This window comes from Acromyrmex echinatior, chromosome 4 (genome assembly GCF_024713525.1).
Source record: "Acromyrmex echinatior isolate Ae372 chromosome 4, ASM2471352v2, whole genome shotgun sequence".
Lineage (NCBI taxonomy): Eukaryota > Metazoa > Arthropoda > Insecta > Hymenoptera > Formicidae > Acromyrmex > Acromyrmex echinatior.
In genome coordinates this window covers 13,803,841-13,824,534 of record NC_141855.1, presented here as the reverse complement: position 1 = coordinate 13,824,534, position 20,694 = coordinate 13,803,841, and the positions used below count along the sequence as shown (strand labels likewise).

At 35.6% G+C, this 20,694-nt stretch overlaps 1 protein-coding gene across 8 annotated transcripts in view; it reads right to left on the bottom strand.

The window, feature by feature from the left end:
• RyR (Ryanodine receptor) overlaps positions 1–20,694 on the bottom strand; it is a 43,817-nt gene that overhangs the window by 8,705 nt on the left and 14,418 nt on the right. For 3 of the 8 annotated variants that reach the window (XM_087405003.1, XM_087405005.1, XM_087405010.1), the window contains 35 exons: positions 20,485–20,684; positions 20,157–20,339; positions 19,893–20,064; positions 19,602–19,771; positions 19,320–19,444; positions 18,854–19,224; positions 18,266–18,597; positions 16,747–17,855; positions 16,134–16,342; positions 14,985–15,084; positions 13,169–13,367; positions 12,702–13,075; positions 12,131–12,353; positions 12,018–12,047; positions 11,702–11,840; positions 11,239–11,534; positions 10,614–11,147; positions 10,220–10,452; positions 9,804–9,906; positions 9,574–9,729; positions 9,209–9,324; positions 8,564–9,109; positions 7,532–8,350; positions 7,293–7,447; positions 6,654–6,825; positions 5,698–5,975; positions 5,321–5,541; positions 5,027–5,117; positions 4,544–4,866; positions 4,082–4,385; positions 3,856–4,009; positions 2,782–3,576; positions 1,304–2,322; positions 726–1,097; positions 360–472 (listed from right to left, as the gene is read on the bottom strand). In XM_087405003.1, coding sequence (XP_087261129.1) covers positions 360–472; positions 726–1,097; positions 1,304–2,322; positions 2,782–3,576; positions 3,856–4,009; positions 4,082–4,385; positions 4,544–4,866; positions 5,027–5,117; positions 5,321–5,541; positions 5,698–5,975; positions 6,654–6,825; positions 7,293–7,447; positions 7,532–8,350; positions 8,564–9,109; positions 9,209–9,324; positions 9,574–9,729; positions 9,804–9,906; positions 10,220–10,452; positions 10,614–11,147; positions 11,239–11,534; positions 11,702–11,840; positions 12,018–12,047; positions 12,131–12,353; positions 12,702–13,075; positions 13,169–13,367; positions 14,985–15,084; positions 16,134–16,342; positions 16,747–17,855; positions 18,266–18,597; positions 18,854–19,224; positions 19,320–19,444; positions 19,602–19,771; positions 19,893–20,064; positions 20,157–20,339; positions 20,485–20,684 — 10,736 coding nt within the window. Of the gene's footprint in view, positions 1–359; positions 473–725; positions 1,098–1,303; positions 2,323–2,781; positions 3,577–3,855; positions 4,010–4,081; positions 4,386–4,543; positions 4,867–5,026; positions 5,118–5,320; positions 5,542–5,697; positions 5,976–6,061; positions 6,083–6,653; positions 6,838–7,292; positions 7,448–7,531; positions 8,351–8,563; positions 9,110–9,208; positions 9,325–9,573; positions 9,745–9,803; positions 9,907–10,219; positions 10,453–10,613; positions 11,148–11,238; positions 11,535–11,701; positions 11,841–12,017; positions 12,048–12,130; positions 12,354–12,701; positions 13,076–13,168; positions 13,368–14,984; positions 15,085–15,551; positions 15,652–16,133; positions 16,343–16,746; positions 17,856–18,265; positions 18,598–18,853; positions 19,225–19,319; positions 19,445–19,601; positions 19,772–19,892; positions 20,065–20,156; positions 20,340–20,484; positions 20,685–20,694 lie in introns of all 8 variants that reach the window. The other 5 variants (XM_087405002.1, XM_087405004.1, XM_087405009.1 and 2 more) reach the window with 5 other exon arrangements.

Genomic DNA, 20,694 nt, shown 5'->3' with positions numbered 1-20,694 from the left:
TCTAGCAGCGCACAACACACGTTTCCATCCATCTCGCGATGGCGGCGGCTTTGTCGCCTGTTAGCGTGCAGGTAAACAGCAAGCGCACTCATTAAATCACTTAACAATCACTTTCATTAATTATTGCAGTTAATGTTACATAATATATATAACACTCAAAACTCGATTCTTATCGCCTAATTATTTCTCTCTCCGATTAATAAACAGCAAAATAGCTAATAAATTCTACATAAATCAATAACACAAAACACACCGCCGACATTCAGTTTAACTTAAAATAAAAATGTGGTGATACTAAAAAAATTAATAATGTTGTGAAATCACAAATGAAGAGAAAAACTAAATAACAAGAAGGATACCTTGGCAAGGAATGTAGGGAAGTTTGGCGGAAGCAAGCGATTACCGCTCGTTTACGCTGGATCGACACCACTGAACGATATTGACTCTTGCTCTGCTGTTGTGGATGATCTATCTACTCGAGAACAAAAGTACGGAATGAATACGATGAATACTTCGGCGCGACTTAAAGAAACAGAAAAATGATGATATGATGAACTGATTTCCAAAAATAGCGTTTGCATTTCCAGTGTTCACGAAAACATTGATATCAATAGCAAATTAAAAAAAAGTTACAAAGCTTCGAAGATTTTTCCTTAAGTACTGTGAATCCACAAAAGTTTAAAAATTACAACTATACAATAATGTTAAACAGCTTCATAACTAACCATATGTAAACCATACAAGACTTTGGCCATATCGGTGATTCTAGCAACGACATCTTCCAGTTGCTGAGCCTTTACAGGCTCTATTGCGTCTTTCTTCTGACCTAATTGAGAATATAGATAATGTTGCCAAGACATTTCATCGGCAGGATCGATCTTATCCGGCAGTGTCAGTTGAGTCTTGGCAAATTCCGAGATATCAGATTCCGGCATCTTTTTCAGGAATCTGTCTTTGCAATGCTGCACTAATTCCTGTTCGCGACCAGCGAAGAGATTTAAGCCGACAGGTAGCAATCGTTTCAAGCAAGCGACCATCAAGGATGCTTGTACTTCTTTGTCCTTATCTCTCTTCTTGTCGCGATGCTTTTTCTTTTTCTAAATACGAAAGAGATACTTAATCATTTGATCTTTTGATTCTTGAATTAAATGTAGATTAGAGCAAAATCAAATAGCCAAGGAAACAAGTTGCCGTTATTTATCGTCTTTAATGTCATTTTAATGTAGAAAACGGTAAATAAATAAATAAATAACGTTAGCTTGTTTTTGCTGGAGAGTAAATAAAATTAATCGTTTGTACGAACTTTGCCTCCTCCGGAAGGTGCGGTGCCATCAGACACTGTAGCAGGTCTTCTTGTTGCAGTGGGCATGATGAGCACCATGTTATCAATTTCATTCGCGGATATAAAATTCTGTTCTTCGCGTAAAAAGTACTGTGATTTGGACCAGATATTAAATATAGCTGCTACGTGATTGTATAGATCTTCAGCTTCGGAAATATTGTTCCTCAGCCAATGATTCCTTTGAAGATCGACATACTTTATTAATAGGGGATAGAATGAGTAGATATCGCGCACAAGTAATTGCCAATCTTCTTGAATCTGCGCTTCAATTTGCGAGGTATCGTCAGTCGAAGATTTAATAAAACCCCGAAGAGATTCCTCCTTGTGGAACATAGTGTCCGTTCGTTTTCTGACGCGTTCGGCGAGAGGCAAAAATGGATCCTTTAATAACTCCTCGGACGAATTGATAATGATTTGCTGCGTATAGGCCGCAATGCGCGTCATCCACGGTGCGTTTTCATTACCGATGTTCTTCTTGATCAACTTCAACACGTTTTTCAGCAACTGGTTCATGTGATCGCTCGTTACCATACTGACGTAGGTACTTTCAGTCGGACTTACATTGTCAGGCCCTTGTGCCCACCAGAATGGTAAATAAGAGCAGAGCAAAGGTAGAATTACGTCAACGACGTGAGGAGCATCATTGTAGGTCTTCTCGGATTCAACGAACTGATCGACTTCATTAAGGATGGTCTCCAACGTTGGCATACTCGATTCCATCTTTGTCATAATATCTTGAGCTTCCAGAGAATGATCTGCGATTCGATTTAGAAGGGAATATTGATTGTGCTTGTTTAAATGAGGCTCTAAGAAGGCCACTGGGAAGCAACTTGAAAAAGCACCCAAACAGGAGCCTAGATTAGGTTTATGTCGCTCGATCTCAGTCTTGAGGTATTTTCTGTCGTGCGTTAAACTAGCGTCTATTCCAAGAGTGTACAGAGACGCCAACATTTTGTATGATGCTACTTGAATTTCGTCAACTATGTAAAACGAAGAATATGAGTAAATTAATGCTCAAATTATATTGATTTAATTAATTAAATTAATAACATTAGTAGTAATTAAATTATTAATAGTAATTAAATTAAAATAATCAATTAATTATTAGGTGTTGGAATTAATTCGTAGCGTTTTTTAATGAAAGAATGTTATTTATTTCACATGAGCATTAAAAAATACATTAATGAAAGTACTTCCCATCACTTGTAAAACGCTACGAATTAATTCCAACACTTAATATTTTTAGAGTGAGAAAAAGTAATGAAATGTTATTTTCTAAATAACAGTAACGTGTTACTTTTTAAAACTAGTAACGAGTAATAATAACAAATTTTTACAAAAAAATGATAATAATATATGACAAAGTATTATTTTCATGAAATAACATTCCCAACTGGACTTATTTTAACATTAATTTTATTAATTTTGTAAATACTTACGTAACAAGTCACTGCCGTACTCGCATGCGGCAAGATGGTCAAACATCGCAGTGAGCACCGGTAGAACCACACTATTGACATACGATAATGACGTGGAAGTTTTCAAATGGGTGCCTCTGAGATGACTATATTTCCCTTCTTGAAGGTTCAGAATCGTGTGACCCAGATCATCAGCGGTATTGTTGAAGAAAGTCAACATGGACGTTCGGATAAACTCAGGACAGTTCTTTACGAGACTCTTAGCATCTATACCTTTTACTAACACTTGCAGACAACGAACAGTTATTCTCACATCTGCGCCAAAAGCGGCGAGTCTCGATCTTAGCAAACTTGCTAATTTGCAAAAAAGAGCAGCTACCATTTCCTTCTCTTTCAACGACGCTGCACCGACATTGTTCGTGGCGGTAGCTACAGCGATAAAGTAGTTTCTATGCGTGCTAAAGTACTTTTCCATTAGTGGTAGGACCACTTTACTGAAGAACTTGATGTCTCTTGTCGAGGTCTTGAAACTGTTTCTTCGGCTGAACGTGTCAGAGGGTTTCAAGAGCTTCATATTGATCGTCGCTTTGTCCAAATAAGCTATCAACTTCTCTAATAATGAATAAGCAAATCTTAATTCTACCGCAGCAACTGCGCCAGCCACTTCGGTCTCCGTGCCACCGCGATTAGGTTTGTGAAGCTTGTACCCTTGATACTGTAAATATTTGAGAAATTCTTGCGATCGCTCACGATCTTTTCGTTTCTCCTTGTCAGTTAACAGATCGTAAGGTACCAACTGAGGATGAATGCCACCTCCTGTAGCCATAAGATATTACGAAAAAATTATTTAATATATAAATTAAATGTTAACTCAACAAACATTAATTAATATTAACGTTAATTATAATTTTCCTCAACAATATAACTGTAATTTAGTAGATGTATTATATATTTATATTATAGTTATATTGTTGAATGGAAAATTTTAACTAATATGTTAATAGTTGGTATTTGTTGAGAATACGGAGAGAGAGAGAGAGAGAGAGAGAAACAAGAGATAAAAATTGAGATTATTAGATCATAATTTATACTAACCGCAGGTAGTAAGTTCTTCTTTCTTCTTCTTTGCCCAAATATCATGAGCATTATCTGCTAAACGTTCAGCCATGTTCTGCATTTCTCTGCTTAGCGTCAAATTAGTCATGTCCACCGGATGAGGATTGTAATTAAACGGATTAGCCGAGTCCCCCTAACATATTTGAAAATATGTATGTATATCTTTCTTTTATAGCTACAATAAATTTTGCAAATAATTTCTTACTTGACTCTTAGAAGATCTTCTCATCGAACTACGATTGGTCGATGGTACATCGACCTCTGCGTGTTCCACGCTCCAGCCAATTGCTAGGAGAGCTTTCAAACTCTCTCTGACGGGTTCCTTATATCGCTCTCGTTCGTAATCACTCAACATATTATACGGTTTTAATCTCGGATGAGTTTTATTCACGTCCGACCATTGCTCACCATAAGTCCAACCATTCTCTAACTTACGACTAGCCCAAGCATCGTGATAATGTTCAGAGAATTTTTGTACTATTTGATTAAGATCGTTATTGAGCACCACGCTAAAAGAAGATTGTAAAGAAGATATTGAAATATTAAAATGTTCAAAATCATCTTCCATATTTTACAATTATCAAATTATTAAAAATTTTCAAATTATTATAAAATTTTGTTTATGATTGCTATAATAATTTCTTAATAATAAGAATTAATAATTAACCTGGAAGTGTTGATTGGCTGCGGATTGTAAGGACCGTCAGGTGACTGAGTCGAGGCTGATTTGCTGCCGTACCATTCGTCGTCGTAATTTTTCGATAGAGAATAATCTGGCGGCAGAGCGCAACCGATGGCTGTCAGGCAAGGCAGCGCTTTTCCGAATAATTCCGGATCGTAGTCCATCTTAGACAGGGAGTCGAATATATTGCTAAAGAGGACCATCGTGAGACGTTTCTCTTCGTCGCTCGACGCACCGTAAGCTCCTTGACCGGTGGAGCCGGTGGAACCATAATATTTCGCGCAGCGATCGTAATGCAGCGTTAACAACTGATAACATAAAAATTAAATTATGCAGTAATAAAATTAACAATAGAGGTTTTTAACAAAATTTATTTTTATAAACAAAATTTTACGGTTGTTAATTTTTAATAATTATTTACATTAAACAAAAAAAAATAAATTGTAAAAGTAATAACAATCGACGTACTCTGAGAGCTACTGTAGTATACTCTGATAATTTAGATACATCGACAGTCAGCTTCCGTAACAACTTCAACAACATGCTCGGCTGCATTTGGCTGCAAAGAAAAATTCGAGTTAATCCTTAGAACATAATTCATGAATTTGTGAAGACTATACCAATTAAAATAGAAAGCGCTTATTTTAAATCTCAGTTATTTTTAAATAATAGAGTTGAAATTTACTAAACAAATGAAAATTTGTTTCTCTTAGAACAAAAGAATAGTAAAAGAATTCAATAGTTTAAAAAGTTTTTGCTTACCTAGTCAACGCCACAAGGAAATCCGATACAGCTTCGCGTTGACCCTTCGTCAGCATTCGGTTCTTACTGAGTCGATACACCGTGTGCAATGTGGCGTCGAGTAAACTCGCGTAATTGTCTGCCTCGTTGTAAAATTTGGAATGCTTAATTAACAACGGCAAAATGCTGTTTCCTATGTAACGATTCATAGCGAGCGACATTTCGGATTCGTAGCCGTCGTTCTACAAAACGGAAAATTAAATCAGACAATATGAAAATGTTTCAATTTGCAATTTTTTAAAATTTATTAATTTTGTTAAATTATAAAAAAAAATTTGCGAATAATAAAATTTGAATGATTTTTACATGAGGTACATAAACATCAATATGATTCGTACTCTGTCGAGCATGGTGGCGGCGCGAAGATCCGGCAAGAAAGCTTCCTCCAATAATTTGTAGAACAACTCTTGCGTTTCGATACCATAAACACGTTCGAGAAACAGCACAATACTTTGCTTGTGTCCTGGTATTAAACCAGATGGTGTATCGCTTTTCGGTCGTTCCTCGCCGGCAGCGGGATTGAGCAGTGTAAACCGCAAAGATAGCACGCCCTGAAGATCGTCCAAGGGTACTAACGATCTTAAGATCGCTCGGGCTCGCAGAGATTCGTTCTTCCCTGAAATAATTGCAGGGCTTTAAACAAACGAGCATTGTTTATGGTACTAATAATCTATTAAAGCAAAATTTCATTTCATATATTACCAACGGATTTTGTGAAGGCCTCTGTTGGTCATTAAGAAAGAAATAAACGATTTTTATTAGATAATTCGTTGTTGTTCGTATGTAGTGAAGTTTTCGAGCGATTTTATATGCGAACAATGTAATATGATGGTATGAAGTATGAAATAATTGGAGAATTAATAATTTGTATCATGCACCTCAGTAAAATTAATTAAATATCATATTTTATATTTTATTGTAATTTTATTAATTTTATTAATAAATAAGATTTACATTAAAATTCTTGAAAATATAATGTTATCCCATGACTATCATATTTTCAGGGTAAACTCTAAGAAAAAATTCTCTCCATATATAAAAAATCTTGTAATGTTGTTTGAAATACTATTTCTACCAATGATTTAAATTTGAAGGAAATTATATATTATTAAAAATCATTTAATATTAATTGCTTACACTTTTTTATATTGAATTATTTCAGTTATTTTAAGTAGTAGGCATAAAAATTATACATAAAATCGATTAATTTAAAATGTAACTATTTTTGTGAATTTTGTAAAAGACAATGAACGCGTTAACTCTTTGGCTTAATTTTTTTAATTCATTTTCCTACCTTGTTCTATGACGGAAGAATCCGGAGCACAGCGGCCTAACAAATCGACGAGGGTGCAATAGAAATTTAATATCGCCGCACCAGTGTCGATGTAATCTTCATCGTCATCTGATTCCGGCAGTGGATGTTCGAATTGCATCATCATAGCCGTGCCCTCGGCCTCGTCATGCACCTGTGCGAGGTACTAAGTTGACATCAAATTAATGGAAGGTCGGGTACATGCTTACGGAGATTCATTTTAACATTGTCGCACAGTCATATTTTATGCCTTATATTTAGCGAACTTGTTTTGGAAATAAAGAAAATCATGTGGATTAAATGAGAAATTAAGTTCATATTAATTCCAAGGAAATTTCGATAGCGTATCAAAATGCAATAAATATAAATAAAATCACAATTCTAAGAATTAGAAAGAAAGAAGGGCTAAGTAAAAATGATTGAAATAAAGAAATTAGGGGAATATTATCTATATACAGAATATAGATATATCTTTGGTATTTCTAGGGGCTAATTCACACAGAATTGATAATACACACATAGGTTCTTTCTTAAAAATAACAATTAAAAGAAAAAATAGTTTCTTACTTACAAAATAGTTCGCTTATAGTTAACTATAAATAAAATAGTGAGATAGCTTACTTTTCGTCTATCGGCAATACGTTCAGACATTTTGTTAGCTTCTATAATGGCTGTCAATAAACCTTCACCTTCGCCTCGAAGAGCCGGGCCCAAGCATTCTGGTCTTCTAATTAACAAACGGATTACCAAGTTTGCATTTTCCTCCACGCTTTCACCTGTGATTAAGATCGCAGTGTTTAATATTAATCGCTTTTACAGTAGAAAGTTGAATAAATTAAATTAAAAATGATAAAATTTACCATTGACCCATACGCAAAATCTCAAGAAATCGAGATAGCGTTCACCCTCGACAGGATCCCAACCTAAATCAGGATAGCCCTTCTCCACTAATTCCGAATTGGACTGCAGGCCACATCGCGATAAATAGATAGCGATTTTCTCTAAATAATGTTCTCTTAGGGCCAAAGCTAATTCGGTGTTTTCCATCAGTGACGAATATGCTACGTCTAATGGCGTTGATCCTCGTAATGACGGTCTTGCCAGGAGAATATTGCTGTTCTCCAGCAGAAAGTCAAAGTGATCGAACATAGCTTTCTGATTCTGTCTGGATGTTCGACAGAAATAGCACAAGAATCTGCAGCAAGCTACGACCATCTCGTGAGAGGTATCCTTCTCCTTTGATGCTGGCTCACCTTCCGCCGCTTGAGCCTGAGTTTGAGCGTCAGACTGTGCCTGAGCGCGTCTTCCTAGGGTATTCATCATAATGGCCATAACGTTTTCATGAATTCTCAGCACTCTAATGAGATCGGGATGTTGAAAAAAAGTGTGATTGTTCACCAGCTTCCACAGTCGCTCTCGAACTAGCGCTTCTTCCTCCTGAGACATTTGTACTGGTAGCAAGGCACGAATTTGACTTAAACCGACCCACATTAATGCGACATCGTCCTTCGTCTTATTGTTAACAATGTAAGTTTTCTCTAAGGCTCTGATCAATTCGCCGACGGTATCGTATTGCCTGACTAATAAGCTGAACATCTCTCGTACGAGTTTCGGTGTCTCGATTTGTGATTCTTCAGCCCAACTCACAATGGTTGATATTAGCACCTTGCGAAATACCTCTATAAAAAAGTCAGACAAATATTATTGTTTATAAATATATTACATAATATACATTTATTATAACTGCATGCAGAAAAATTATCGAAAAATTAGAAATTTTGAGCAAAAAATCTAATAAGAACCAGCTTTATTTAAAATAAATTTATTAAAATAAAAAAATTTTGTTTTTTTAATTTCTACTAATAATTGTATAAAATAAACAAAAATCTTACCTTCCGGAGTTTTTTTCTCAGGCTCGGCTTCAGGTTTAGATTCCTCCTCGAGTTCTTTAACAGCGTTGATAAAATTAAAGAGACGTTTCATAGCCCCAGGTTTCTGAATTTCTTCGGCTGGTTCGTTTGCGGCATTAGCTGCTTCTTGAAGAGCGGTCAAGGATACATAGGACATTAATTCGCTGTGGAACTCGTTCATCTTGACGATGAGATCCTCGCCGCAGGGACAACTGTCTGGATCTTCCTCCAAATCTAAATTCTTGAAGCTTAGAATAGCATTCATTTGTTCCCGTGGAGGACATCTGAATTCTCTGGTCTTTTTGGCAGCGACAGCCGATGGCAAATCTGATTGTTTGATCTCAATATAACGTCGCAATTGATCTGCCTGCAATTCTCCAACGAAATCGTAAGCGAAGGCGATAATGGACTCGACGCGATGGCGCAATTGGATGTCATTTAAATGATGAAGTAGATAGCACATTTGTAATTTCGCTCCTTCGGCCATTTTCATATGCAACAAGCCCTTCTTGTGCTCGTCTTTTCCTTCTATAATGTTTTAATGACATCGTATTGAATTATCTTTCTCTGAATTACTATATTTCCTATTTATCAATATTTAATGCTATTTTTCTTTCATCAACTTACCTTTATCGAAAGATGGGTCCCAGGTTTCAGGATTTACCATGATGAGTAGCTTGAATATATCTTCGTTTCTTAGCATGCCGACTAAGAGCAATCTATCTACCAGCTTCAGAAGAGGTCTATAATTTTCAAAAATTGCATCAGAATATCATATATCGTATATGACTATCAGGTGAAATGTTGTAAGCGAGAAGCAAGAAATTGAAAATTCCTATTAAAAAAAAAATAGAAACAAGCTCGCATATTTTGTTTTTCGCTTAAATATTTGAAAATGAATACGACGATTATCGTTGCCCCGATAGTATTGACGAAGAATTAGTTGCAGCGGCAGCAGCAGCAGCAGCAGCAGCACTTATTATCTTACATACAGGAAGAGATTCTCGTTGCTGCCTCCGATTGGATCTCGGTTGTGCACCTGATTCACTTCGACAGCTTCGTTGAGCGCCATCATCACGTAATCCCGCACGACATCGAGTGGAAAGTGTGGACTATATAGGTTTTTTATGTTCTCGATCGCTTGGTCACTGGAAGGAACATTCCTTGATGGCAATTGATTAGTAAAGGATCTCGCATCTACTTGGGAAAAAATTTTACTTACCTGATCTCTGTCATTTTCATTTGTGGTCGAATAGACTCAGTCTCTAAGTACCTGAGACTGTGTTTCATTTCGTAGTTCTCGTACAAATCCTTTAATTCTTGACCTACGTAACAGACAAATAATTACTACACAGAGACTCATAAAAAATATCTTAATATGGGCAAAATAAGAAGTTTTTTTTATTAAATTTTTAATTAACGAGAGATTAAGAAAAATATTTTTATATTTATATTAATTTATAATTATATTTCTCTCTATATATTATATATTTTTTAAATAAATTCTTAAAAATATAGCAATTAAATATACAAGATATAATCAAAGAATATATTCAAAATTGTTTCGAAAAATTTTAATTTTAAATTTTAATGTTTGATATACGCACAATTTTCTATTTTTAAAAATCAAGTTCTTACCAAGCGGTATTATGTATTCGTTTTTGCACACTTCCATCGTCGTCGCATGTGACTCGAGATGTAGGGCGATAAGTAAGTCGTAAAATCCTTGTCGCAGGGGCCCGGACATGTATTCGGCTCGTATCGCGTATAACAATTGTTTCTGGTCAACGTGTTGGCACAGAGCGTGCGCCGCACGATAATTCGATTGATAGCACAGAGCTGCATACAGTGTCAATGTGTGCGCATGGAAACTGTGCAAAAGAAGTACATTGTTTTAATCACAGACTTCTGTAAGTCTGTGACTTCTATAAGTTCATATAAATCTGTAGTTTTAATATAAGAGAGAAAAGTTCAGGTAAAGGGAAAAATGTTTTTCAAAATTTCCGCCGCAAATTTCTCGCTAATGTCTTACCTAAGCAGCTTATCCATCTCGATAAGCTCCAAAATATCGATACATCTATCTTCCTCGGGTATATGAAGAGCCAGCATTGAAATAGCGTCCTCGCATAGCATTGACCAGCCTCTGATGTCAGACAGCTTCAAGGCGTGTACTTGAAGAGACTGATTTGGCACTCTGGCCCATTGGTGCGGCTTGAGGCATTGCACTTTTAATCTTGGCGGAAATTGCGGTATCACGTGTCGTTCAGAATTCTGCAGTACAGCTGCCGATAGTGGAAGCGTTGTCGAAGTCCTGCCGAGTTCGATCTGTAGGATCTCTTTGCTGGTGGCTTCAACGAAGATCGCTGGGAACAGTTTCGTGTCTGGCTCCATCTTGAATTTGTGACTCGTTTCTTTCCCTTCACAAGTGAAGGATACCCAGCCTGTGGCAGTATCAACAAAGCATCCAACAAACATACCCTGAGATGCGCCTTTGCCTGATGCATCTTGAGTGACTTCGTTGTACAGTTCATCCGCTCGAACCATATAACAACTTTGTCTATCGACTCTGCAATGTTATAACATTGTTTTTTAGATGAGCACCATTATAATTATATTTCTAGCAAAAATTCTATAATAAGAAATATATTAAAACGTACTGCTCTACGAGACGATCGTAATTATCTATAATCGCAACGGAAGCTTTCCTCACGCGAGATAAATTGAAATCCTTCGTGTGCAGATGATATTGCGAAGTAACCCAGCCAATGTAAACGTGAGTCGGATCTTGACCGGGGAATATCCTAACGCCATAGAAATACTCATTCATTAGTTTCATGCACTCAGCGTCGAAGATTTCATTGCCGATCGCTTCGACGCCACTTCCAGTTAAAACAGACATCGCCTTGGGAACGTTACGTTCTGGGATTTGTGGCGGGACGACTTTTAAGTCCGTCTATAAAGAGAAATTATAGATATTACGAAATTCTTAATATTCTCAAAAGTTGCAAATCGTCTGCGGAATTGATAAAAAAAATTTCTTCAGATGAAGTTGTAGAAAATATCTTCAAATACTATTTTTATTCTAATATAATTTTATTTACACATTTTATATACACTTACAGTTGAGACACGAATTTGGGGAGTTTTGGCACTTTTGCTTCCGAGCGTTTTTGTACTTTTATCTGAGATATCTGCGCGTATTTGCGGCTCAGGCGTTTTCGACTTTGTCTCCGGTGATTTCGTTTTACGCGAAAAGAACCTGCGCACACGATAAGAATCAATTAAATAATTTATTAAAAATAAAAAAATAAAATTTTAATAACAAGATAAAATAAAATCAATGCTGTTCAATTACTGAGATATCGAACATTGAATTAAAAATATTAATGATTATATTTTAATAATAACGTTGGAAAAAAAACTTAAAAAAACTTACGGTGCATCCTCCATTTCTTTGCTAAGCTTGCTAACAAAGTCAAAATATCGAAGTCAATTTGTTTTTTACAACAGTTACTACAGATAATGGTTATTAATATAATTCATGCTTACCGAAAAGGTGAGCGACCGCGTTTCTTTTTCTCGTCCTTTATGTCACCATTCATCTCGCCATATCCATTCATTTCAGCATCACTGATCGCGTTATCTAAACGTGATCCATAAAGTGAACCTTTCCTGGGCGGTCTGGCAGGCTTACCTCTTTGCATAGGAAGTGGTGATTCTTTCATCATTTCGTCCGCCTCAGCCGCATCTTCCGAATAATTTCTTTGCAATCCTATTCAATAATATTTGTATTAAATTTGTTGCATAATATTATAATCGGTATATCATTACTGTAACATTACTAGATATTGTAATATTATTGCTAGATTGAATAGTTTTATTTAAAAACCAATCAATCTTTTCATCAATTAATTTATCTAAAAATTTTTTTTAAATTACAACTAGTGAATAAATTTAAAAAGATTTCTCAAATATAAGTAAAATATATATAGTTATTTATATTTGATTTATTTTGGAAGCCACAAACTATTTTTATTATAATTAAATATTTTTTATGTATTATAAATATACATTTCGAATATAAATCATATTTTTAAATTAATGATTTCTATGTAATTACCTTTGATATCGCTCATACTGAAGCCGGATTTCATAATCTGTTCTAAATGACCCGACGGTGCTGTCTGCTGCCCTTGCTCAATTTGCTCGGCTAAAAGTCTGTTCTGTCGCGTTTTAATCTCCTGCCACCTGCGCAACTTCTCACCCTCCGTTATGAAACTAGATTGGCAAATTACAGGTAATGACAATCGTAGAAATTCCCAATTAGCTTTTTCCATGGTTTCGAACGTGTTGTGAGAGATTTTCATACACGGCGGTGTGTCGGAACCAGCTGGTATCCTAGCCACATCGATTCGCGTGTCGGCCATGTCGTCGGTGTTCTCAAAAATGGGCTGATCTTTCGTGTACCAATATGTGACTAGACGATTCATGTTCCTGAGAAAATGAATAAATGACATTAATTTTTTCCTGTCACTTGCTGCATTTCATTTTAATAAATAAATCATTTTAATAAACAAAGTTACTTACACACAGAATGGTTCATAGCCCTCCTGCAAACCACAAGTAGTAAAAAATTTCAGGGTGTTTACATCTTGGCCGAATGTTAGTCTTGCCTTTTGCCCAACGCCAAGGGTAAACGCAGGTACGAAAGAATCGCCTTGCACATCGGCGAAAGAAGTTTCACCGCCGAGTGCATCCATTAGCAATTCTCCATTTAAGGAGAAACCTATAACGTAATTCGCAAATTTGTATTGCGATATACTTACATTGAGCATTATGAAAAATCGAAACGAACAATATAATTCAGAAAATTGTACAAAATAAAGTAACAATAATGATTATCAAGTAATATATCTTTTACTCAATAATTTTAACTGTCAAACATTCATTTCGACTTATTAGAAAAAAACAGAAATCTATTTAGGCGATAAATAATGATTACAATTCGTAAATATCAAATGTTATGACACATATAAAACGCAAGCTCTTACGATTTGTATAAAAAAATAATCTAGGAATTTTAATAAGATTCTCTTAACGGCTTGAAACACTTTGTAAATACAAATTACAACAAAGCAGGTGTTAAAGGCCGTATGAAAAGCATCTGCTTCATTGTTTTAGATATTTGGACAAAAATATTAAAATATTTCAAAATTCGAAGATAAAGCATTCATTTTATCTTTACTCATACGACCCATTAACACAAAATCAAACGAAATACGCATGCAAGCGGTGTTATTTGAAAGTGATGTACTAAAAATTAAATATGTGCAATATTATCATACACAGACAAGAGAGATGCATTAAGTAATAACTCTTACAATAAAAAATAACAAAATGTAAATATATATAGAGATAAAAAAATTAAGACTTTAACAGTTCATAAACTGGACAATGAGAGATCTTCTTCAATATTTTTTATTCGATAGTTTAATCCATACACGTTCACGTGCAGTATTTGGCAATAGTTTGTAATTAATAGTTTAGAAAATATCATATTTAGAGAAAGATAAATAGTTTAAAAAGAGGCTGTGACATTTTTGAAAAAGTTTTATCGTGTGTTTTTGTGTTCGTAAAACAATTGTATATTCGGAGATTACTGTTTCAGAATGCACGTGATATGATCGATATATATAATATCTGGGGTCACCCTAGTGTTAGTGATTAGTAGGTATGAATTATAGAAGCACTGTTGTCGCTGACAGTATAAACACTGAGTAGAGTACTGGATACCGGAGAAGACATTGGGCAGATTATGATTTTCGTCACTTGAGAGAATGCGGTATTATTAATGATGGTAGAAACCAGGACTGCTTCTGGTTTTATGGTTAACCCCATAAAGAAGTGTGTTAAAATAACAAGATGAAATAATTTTGTGTGAGAAAAATGCATGATTTCCTCAGCTGTTTAAGCAACCGTCACAACGGAGTTTTTTTTTTTTATCAAGAAAGCATTAATGGAATGACCCTTCCTCGAAGTGCATGGCACGAAAATTTTGCCTAATAAATATCTATTTGAACATCAAATGATTATAAAATTATATATATGTTCTGCAAATTAAATATTATTTTAATTTTGTATAATTTTATTCAATTTTTTACACTGTTATATTTTTGTTTTCAATACAATTTGCATAATATCTACTCGGTTAATATAATATTATAGATCTAATATTATGTTAAAGAACTATCTAACTAACTAACGCGAATAACTATGCAGAGCAAAACGGTTCGTGTTAAAAATCGCAATGTCTGTATCCAGTAATCTATCACCAGAGATCAAATCGTATGTGTATAGCTTGAGATATGGCAGCTAAAGCGTTCGCTTAAAAATTCCGTCTTACTAATCGTTCGGTCAATTAGATCCAGGAAAACACCGACAACGTCTCCGATCTGCCATTGTTTGCCGAATGTTTCGGTCGTGCCCGAGTATACTTTTTCCTCCTTTAAAACAGAATGGTTCACCAGTTCAAGGTTACTTTCGCTCGTGAAGATCAGGACAGACCGGTAATCCAACCGCTCTATTTTTGTCCGCGGTCTTAAACACCTTGTACACATTTATCTTCTCTATTGCTGTTAATATCGCTCTCGATGTCATTTATACTCATGCGATATTAAAGGTTCGACATAATATATATATTAAGTAAAATATCTCGAGGAAATTTCGCGGTTTTTCCTCCCTCGATATCGATAAAGATCAAGCCACACTTCGCCGAATGAAATATTACCAGCGATTTTATTTGTCTTGGGACAAGGATGTAAGATATAAAACCAAAGTCAACATGAAAAGAAACATATAGAGCGAGACAAAGACAATAGTAGTAGTGACGAGAAAACTCAAGAAAAGAAAAGATGTGTATACGTATAGTGGGGCCTCTAAGATCGGCTAATTTGGAAAATGGGACTCTTACTGATCGTTCGGTCTGCCACGTCAATGAAACATCCAACTATGTCGCCCACTTGATATTTGTGACCAAATGACTCGTGGGTGCCAGCGTGCACTTTAGTCACCTGACATTCATGTTCTTATGGATTATTCATGTTTCAGAGATCGCAATAAGAGCCATATAGCGCTTATAATTAATATTTGCATTCTTACAACATGAGAATTTCTATGATTGCACGCAACTTCCTTGATTAATATTTTTATAAAAATAAATTAAACGCGAACTTTAAATTAGTAAAAAAAATGAACTTTAAAGTCTATATAAAATTCTCACCTTTCGTGGCTACAATATATTTAAAATTACGGAAAATATTGCGTAGCTTTTTAATAAAAGGTAAAACAAATTTGAATTTAATTTGCAAAGATATTTTTATTTAATTTGTTTATTTTATTTATTCATTACTTAATTCAAAATAAAAATCTAATATTTTAGAAAAATGCCGAATTATCATTCTAACGATTGGAAAAATTATTTCATCAAATTTCAATAAGTATTGTCTGTCTAATTTTTAAATTAAATGAAAAGAGAAATTATATCGACACTTACGTTATAACCATCAAATGCCCAAGTACTTTCATCACTGCCTAGCATACTTCCTGGCATACAATCGGCTTTCGCCCAACCGACTCGCATAGGCCCAGCTGTGAGAACTTCGAACTCAAAATACCATTTTCCGTTGTTGACTGCATAATGTTTCTCAACCCTGTAAGTCCTGAAGTATAATTGTCGTAATCTGCTTGCCTCCAAAAGCAATGCTAGAAATTTCAGAAAGTAAATACATTATATTAATACGTATAATATATCTATCAAAATCTTAAAAATATATATAAAAATCTTAAAAAATATGTAAAATATCTAAAAACTCTAAAAGATAATCGCTATTTGAATTTAATGCACACATTTTTAATTAAAGTTTTACAAACAATCAAACACAAATTAAAATTTAGGACTTTAGGAGAACAAAAATTATTTGTATTAATTATTACAAATTGTAATTAATATTAAATTAATAGCAGTAATGTTTTATATATGTATATATAATACATATACATGTTTCGTAAATATTTGAAAAAAAAGATACAGTGTTATCTTTGATGAAATAAACTTGATTTGTTTTTTTAAATAACCGAGTATATTTAGCCAGGATTAAAATTCTCACCCTCATGCTGTTCTCCAGTGGGTGGATCGAGCATGTATCCGTAAACCAACAGAGTCCTGACGGTTTCGCTGGCTGTATCTCGATTGGCTTTTTTGATAGCTTCATCGACTTTCGGATACGGTACCAAGTGGGGACTTCTTCTCATTTCCGAATCCTCGTTCAATCCGTATGTCCATCCTTGACTGATTCTTTCCTTTGCCCAAAGATTATGCGTGTTCTCTGCTAATTGATCTACGAGCTCCTCCATTTTGGGAGTCAACGTGATCGCAGATAGATCAAGAGGAGCTGGTTTATATCCACTACTTTGCAAAAATGGTTCATTTGGCAACCTCAAAGTTTTTATTCTAGATGGGGGCTTATCCATGGTGATGTAATATCCCAGTGCCAAAATGGTCTTCAGGGTCTGCACAGCCAATTGAGTATCATAGCGTTTTTCCGCGGCTGGTAGTCGCTCGAACTGTACTATACAGGGGTGTATCTTCCTGAGATCATCCCTGACCTCGCCGTAGATCCAACCGGCTTCGATTTTATTCATCGCCCACATCTCGTGGATGTTTTCCGCCAGTTTATCTCTAATCTGCTCGACATAAGCAGGCAGGTTGACCATGGAAGTATCGACCGGAGCTGGAACGAAGGCAGTATCGTCCTCGACCAACCATGGACCCGCCAGAACCACCTTATTCATGTTACCAAAATAGAAACATGGGTCCAGTGACAGAATTTGTTGCGGCAGCAGGCTCTCCACCAGCGGCGAAAACTCTTCCGGTGGTTGGAACTTTAGTCGACCGTGATCACCACCCAGCAAAAATCTGCAGGAGAGTTTAGACGAGCAACTGATAGCAGGGAAGAACATGCCATCTAGATTAAAGTTCCGAAAAGAGCCCATAATGTGAGTGCCATTGAAAGTAAACGTTATCACCGGCACCGTTAGATCCAAAGCGCAACCAATCACGTCACTTTTTCGTATGTAAGGCTCGGTGGCACTTTGAACTACTTGCGTCTTCCTACCGCCGGTCCATAGATAAGCGCCATCGAATCCGAACGAATACAAATCATCACCTACGCCGTTTCCACCCCACTTTTCACCACCACCGGGATACGGCATATAACTGCGAGGAAAAAATTTTGCTTTATTAAACTTCATAATGCGAAACTTAAAACTTAATTAAATACCAAAGATATATAACTATCACTTTAAGAAATTATAGCCAAAATACAATTTCGCTGAAGTATCTAAAAATCTAGATAGATACAGATATGAAAATACTTTTGTTGGACTATTAAAATAATTACGTAGAAAACTCAAGCATGATAAGTAAGAAAGACTGTAAAAAATGTTAATATTTTAATTACCAACTTGAATATATCTTACATAATCATTTTAATAAAATTATTTTCAGATCTATAGTTAAACTTTTAGATACTTTAGCAAAATCGTTCTTTCATTTCATGTACTTTACATTTTTACTTTACATTTTTGTAAATGAAGACTTAAAAAACGTAATCTAACTTAATTTACCCAGCGGTGTTCGCCCATCCGATTCGTAAGTGCGGCATCATGTGAGTCGTCTGTTCAATGTGATCCACTGTCACCTCGAAATACCACTTTTGATAAAGAGCCGAGCCCTCAACTCTACCGACAAATATATTCGGTCTAACGCTCGCCACGTGATCCACCAGTTGCGTTTGGAGGAGCAAATTTTTTCCAGGCAGCAGAAAATCGCAAATGTTATTTTGTGAAGAGCGTACCGCGACACCATTACCGACGCATAGCGAACATAAGACGTCCAAAACTTTCGGATCTCTACCGTGTTTCTCCAGCAGAGAAATAATTACTTTTATGTGCTCATCCTGAAAAAATTAAATCCATTTTATATATTAGGTGTTGGAATTAATTCGTAGCGTTTTTAATGAAAAAATGTTATTTATTTCACATGAGCATTAAAAAATACATTAATGAAAGTACTTCCCATCACTTGTAAAACGCTACGAATTAATTTCAACACCTAATAAATTTTTATTAAATTTAATTTATTCTATAAAAGCTTTATTCGTGAGAATATTATTGTTTGTCAAATAGCTAATCTACATTGCAAAAGCAATTTACCCTCATCATATTTAAAGCCTCCGGCGAATCAATCAGAACACAATGAAGTACATCCAACATTCCAGTTCCCTCACTGGAAGCCTGCGAGCCCAATCGGCTAAACAGCCAATTCAGACGATTACTATTGGCGAACTGAGCGCAGTTGGTGTGATTTCCTTTGATAATGGCTGCCAGTAGTTGATAGAGATACCCGGATATCTGATCCCAAGCCTGACCGCTCTCGTCGCCGGAAAGAGCGACGAGAAATCCTTGCGAAGTAATCACGTTAATCTTGTCAATAGCTTCGAGGATCAGATTTAATATACCCTCCTCTTGGAACAAATCCTGACGATTTCTGAGAGCTCGGAACTTATTCTGTTTCTCTTCGTGTTCTGAAAGAATCTATTGTTAGCAAAGTAATCTGAAGAGAGAGAGTACTAAGAAAAAAAGAAAGATTTAAAAATATTATGTAAAAGTATTTTCTTACCCATGTCATCCTCGGGTTGAGCAAAGTAATTGATCAAGTCTTCAAGACACATTACCATTTCATTAAGATTTACATTTTGAAAAAACATGGACGCTCTTCTATCCACTTGCAGCGTTTCTAGGCCTCTAAAACGTATTCGGTATTTTTAGTAAACTCTTATCCCGTTTTCTCTCTACTTGATATCCGATATTTTTTATCTGTCTTTCATACTTCTATATATAGTACATAATTTTCTTTTATCTCTTTTTACATTTTAAAAATATTTTAACTACAAAAACTTACGTGATGAATTGAGTAAACAAGCTACTGCACTTTCTGATGACGCGAGCAGTGCGAGATTCTTCTTCCTGTGATCTGGAAAAATCCAAACCATCGTCCATCTTACCCTCTTCATGAAGTACTGCCTGTTTCTCTTCAACTTTTCCAACGCCCTTCTTTTTTGTTTCGTATGACTAAAACAATATCGCGATAAGTCTCGTGAGAATTACTATTGTACTTTCATTACAAGTGATTATTTAATTACTTTTGACATTTAGTTTTAGAAGAAATTTAGAAAAATTAATTTTTATTTACTTTATAAGACACCCAGAGGCACGTGGTGGCATGTTGCATAATCACGGTAGAATCACCATACTTTATAATCGGCATTCCGATGACCTCCAGATCTTTGTCCTCAAGAACAATCTTTTGATCATCCTTCTCTTGCCGCAGCCAAAACGTCGAGGTTTCAATTGTCGCCTCGTTCCTTGGAAAAAAAAATCCGGAATTTCGGAAACATTATCATGATCCTCTAAGAATCGCCGTGACCCTTGAACTTTTCTAAAAATAAATATTAACCTATCGACCAGATAGAGCTCGTTGTTCTCCTTCACACCAAGATAACGTCCAGTTGTCAAGTGCCTGATCCGCATGGGATGTAGCCAGTTGATGAAGCCGCCCGCCCATTTTGTCCTGGCGAGTTCTAGTCTCCATAACGACCTCGCTTGGCTCATCACGCTACCGCCCTCGTAGATTACGAGGCTGTAAAACCACGAAGAAAATATCTGTAAAACGATTATTTCTATCCTCTCTCCTATTTTATTTAAATAACGATAATTTCTTTTATAATTTTACGCTACTCTTGTAATTATAAAAGAGATTATTTTATCCCTCTAAAAGAGCTTACTTTTGACTGGGTGCTGGACTCCATGTCGATGGTATCGTCAAGCACTCGTCGCCTCCGTGGAAGAATCTCAACACATCACCACCGAAGACATAACCGACGTACTTCATTCTACTGATACCGGTTCCATATGGCTGTACCGACCAATGCGTCACGTGAAAAGATGCGTTCACCACTGACAGGTCATTTTCTTTCGTCGTGTGCTGAAACGAG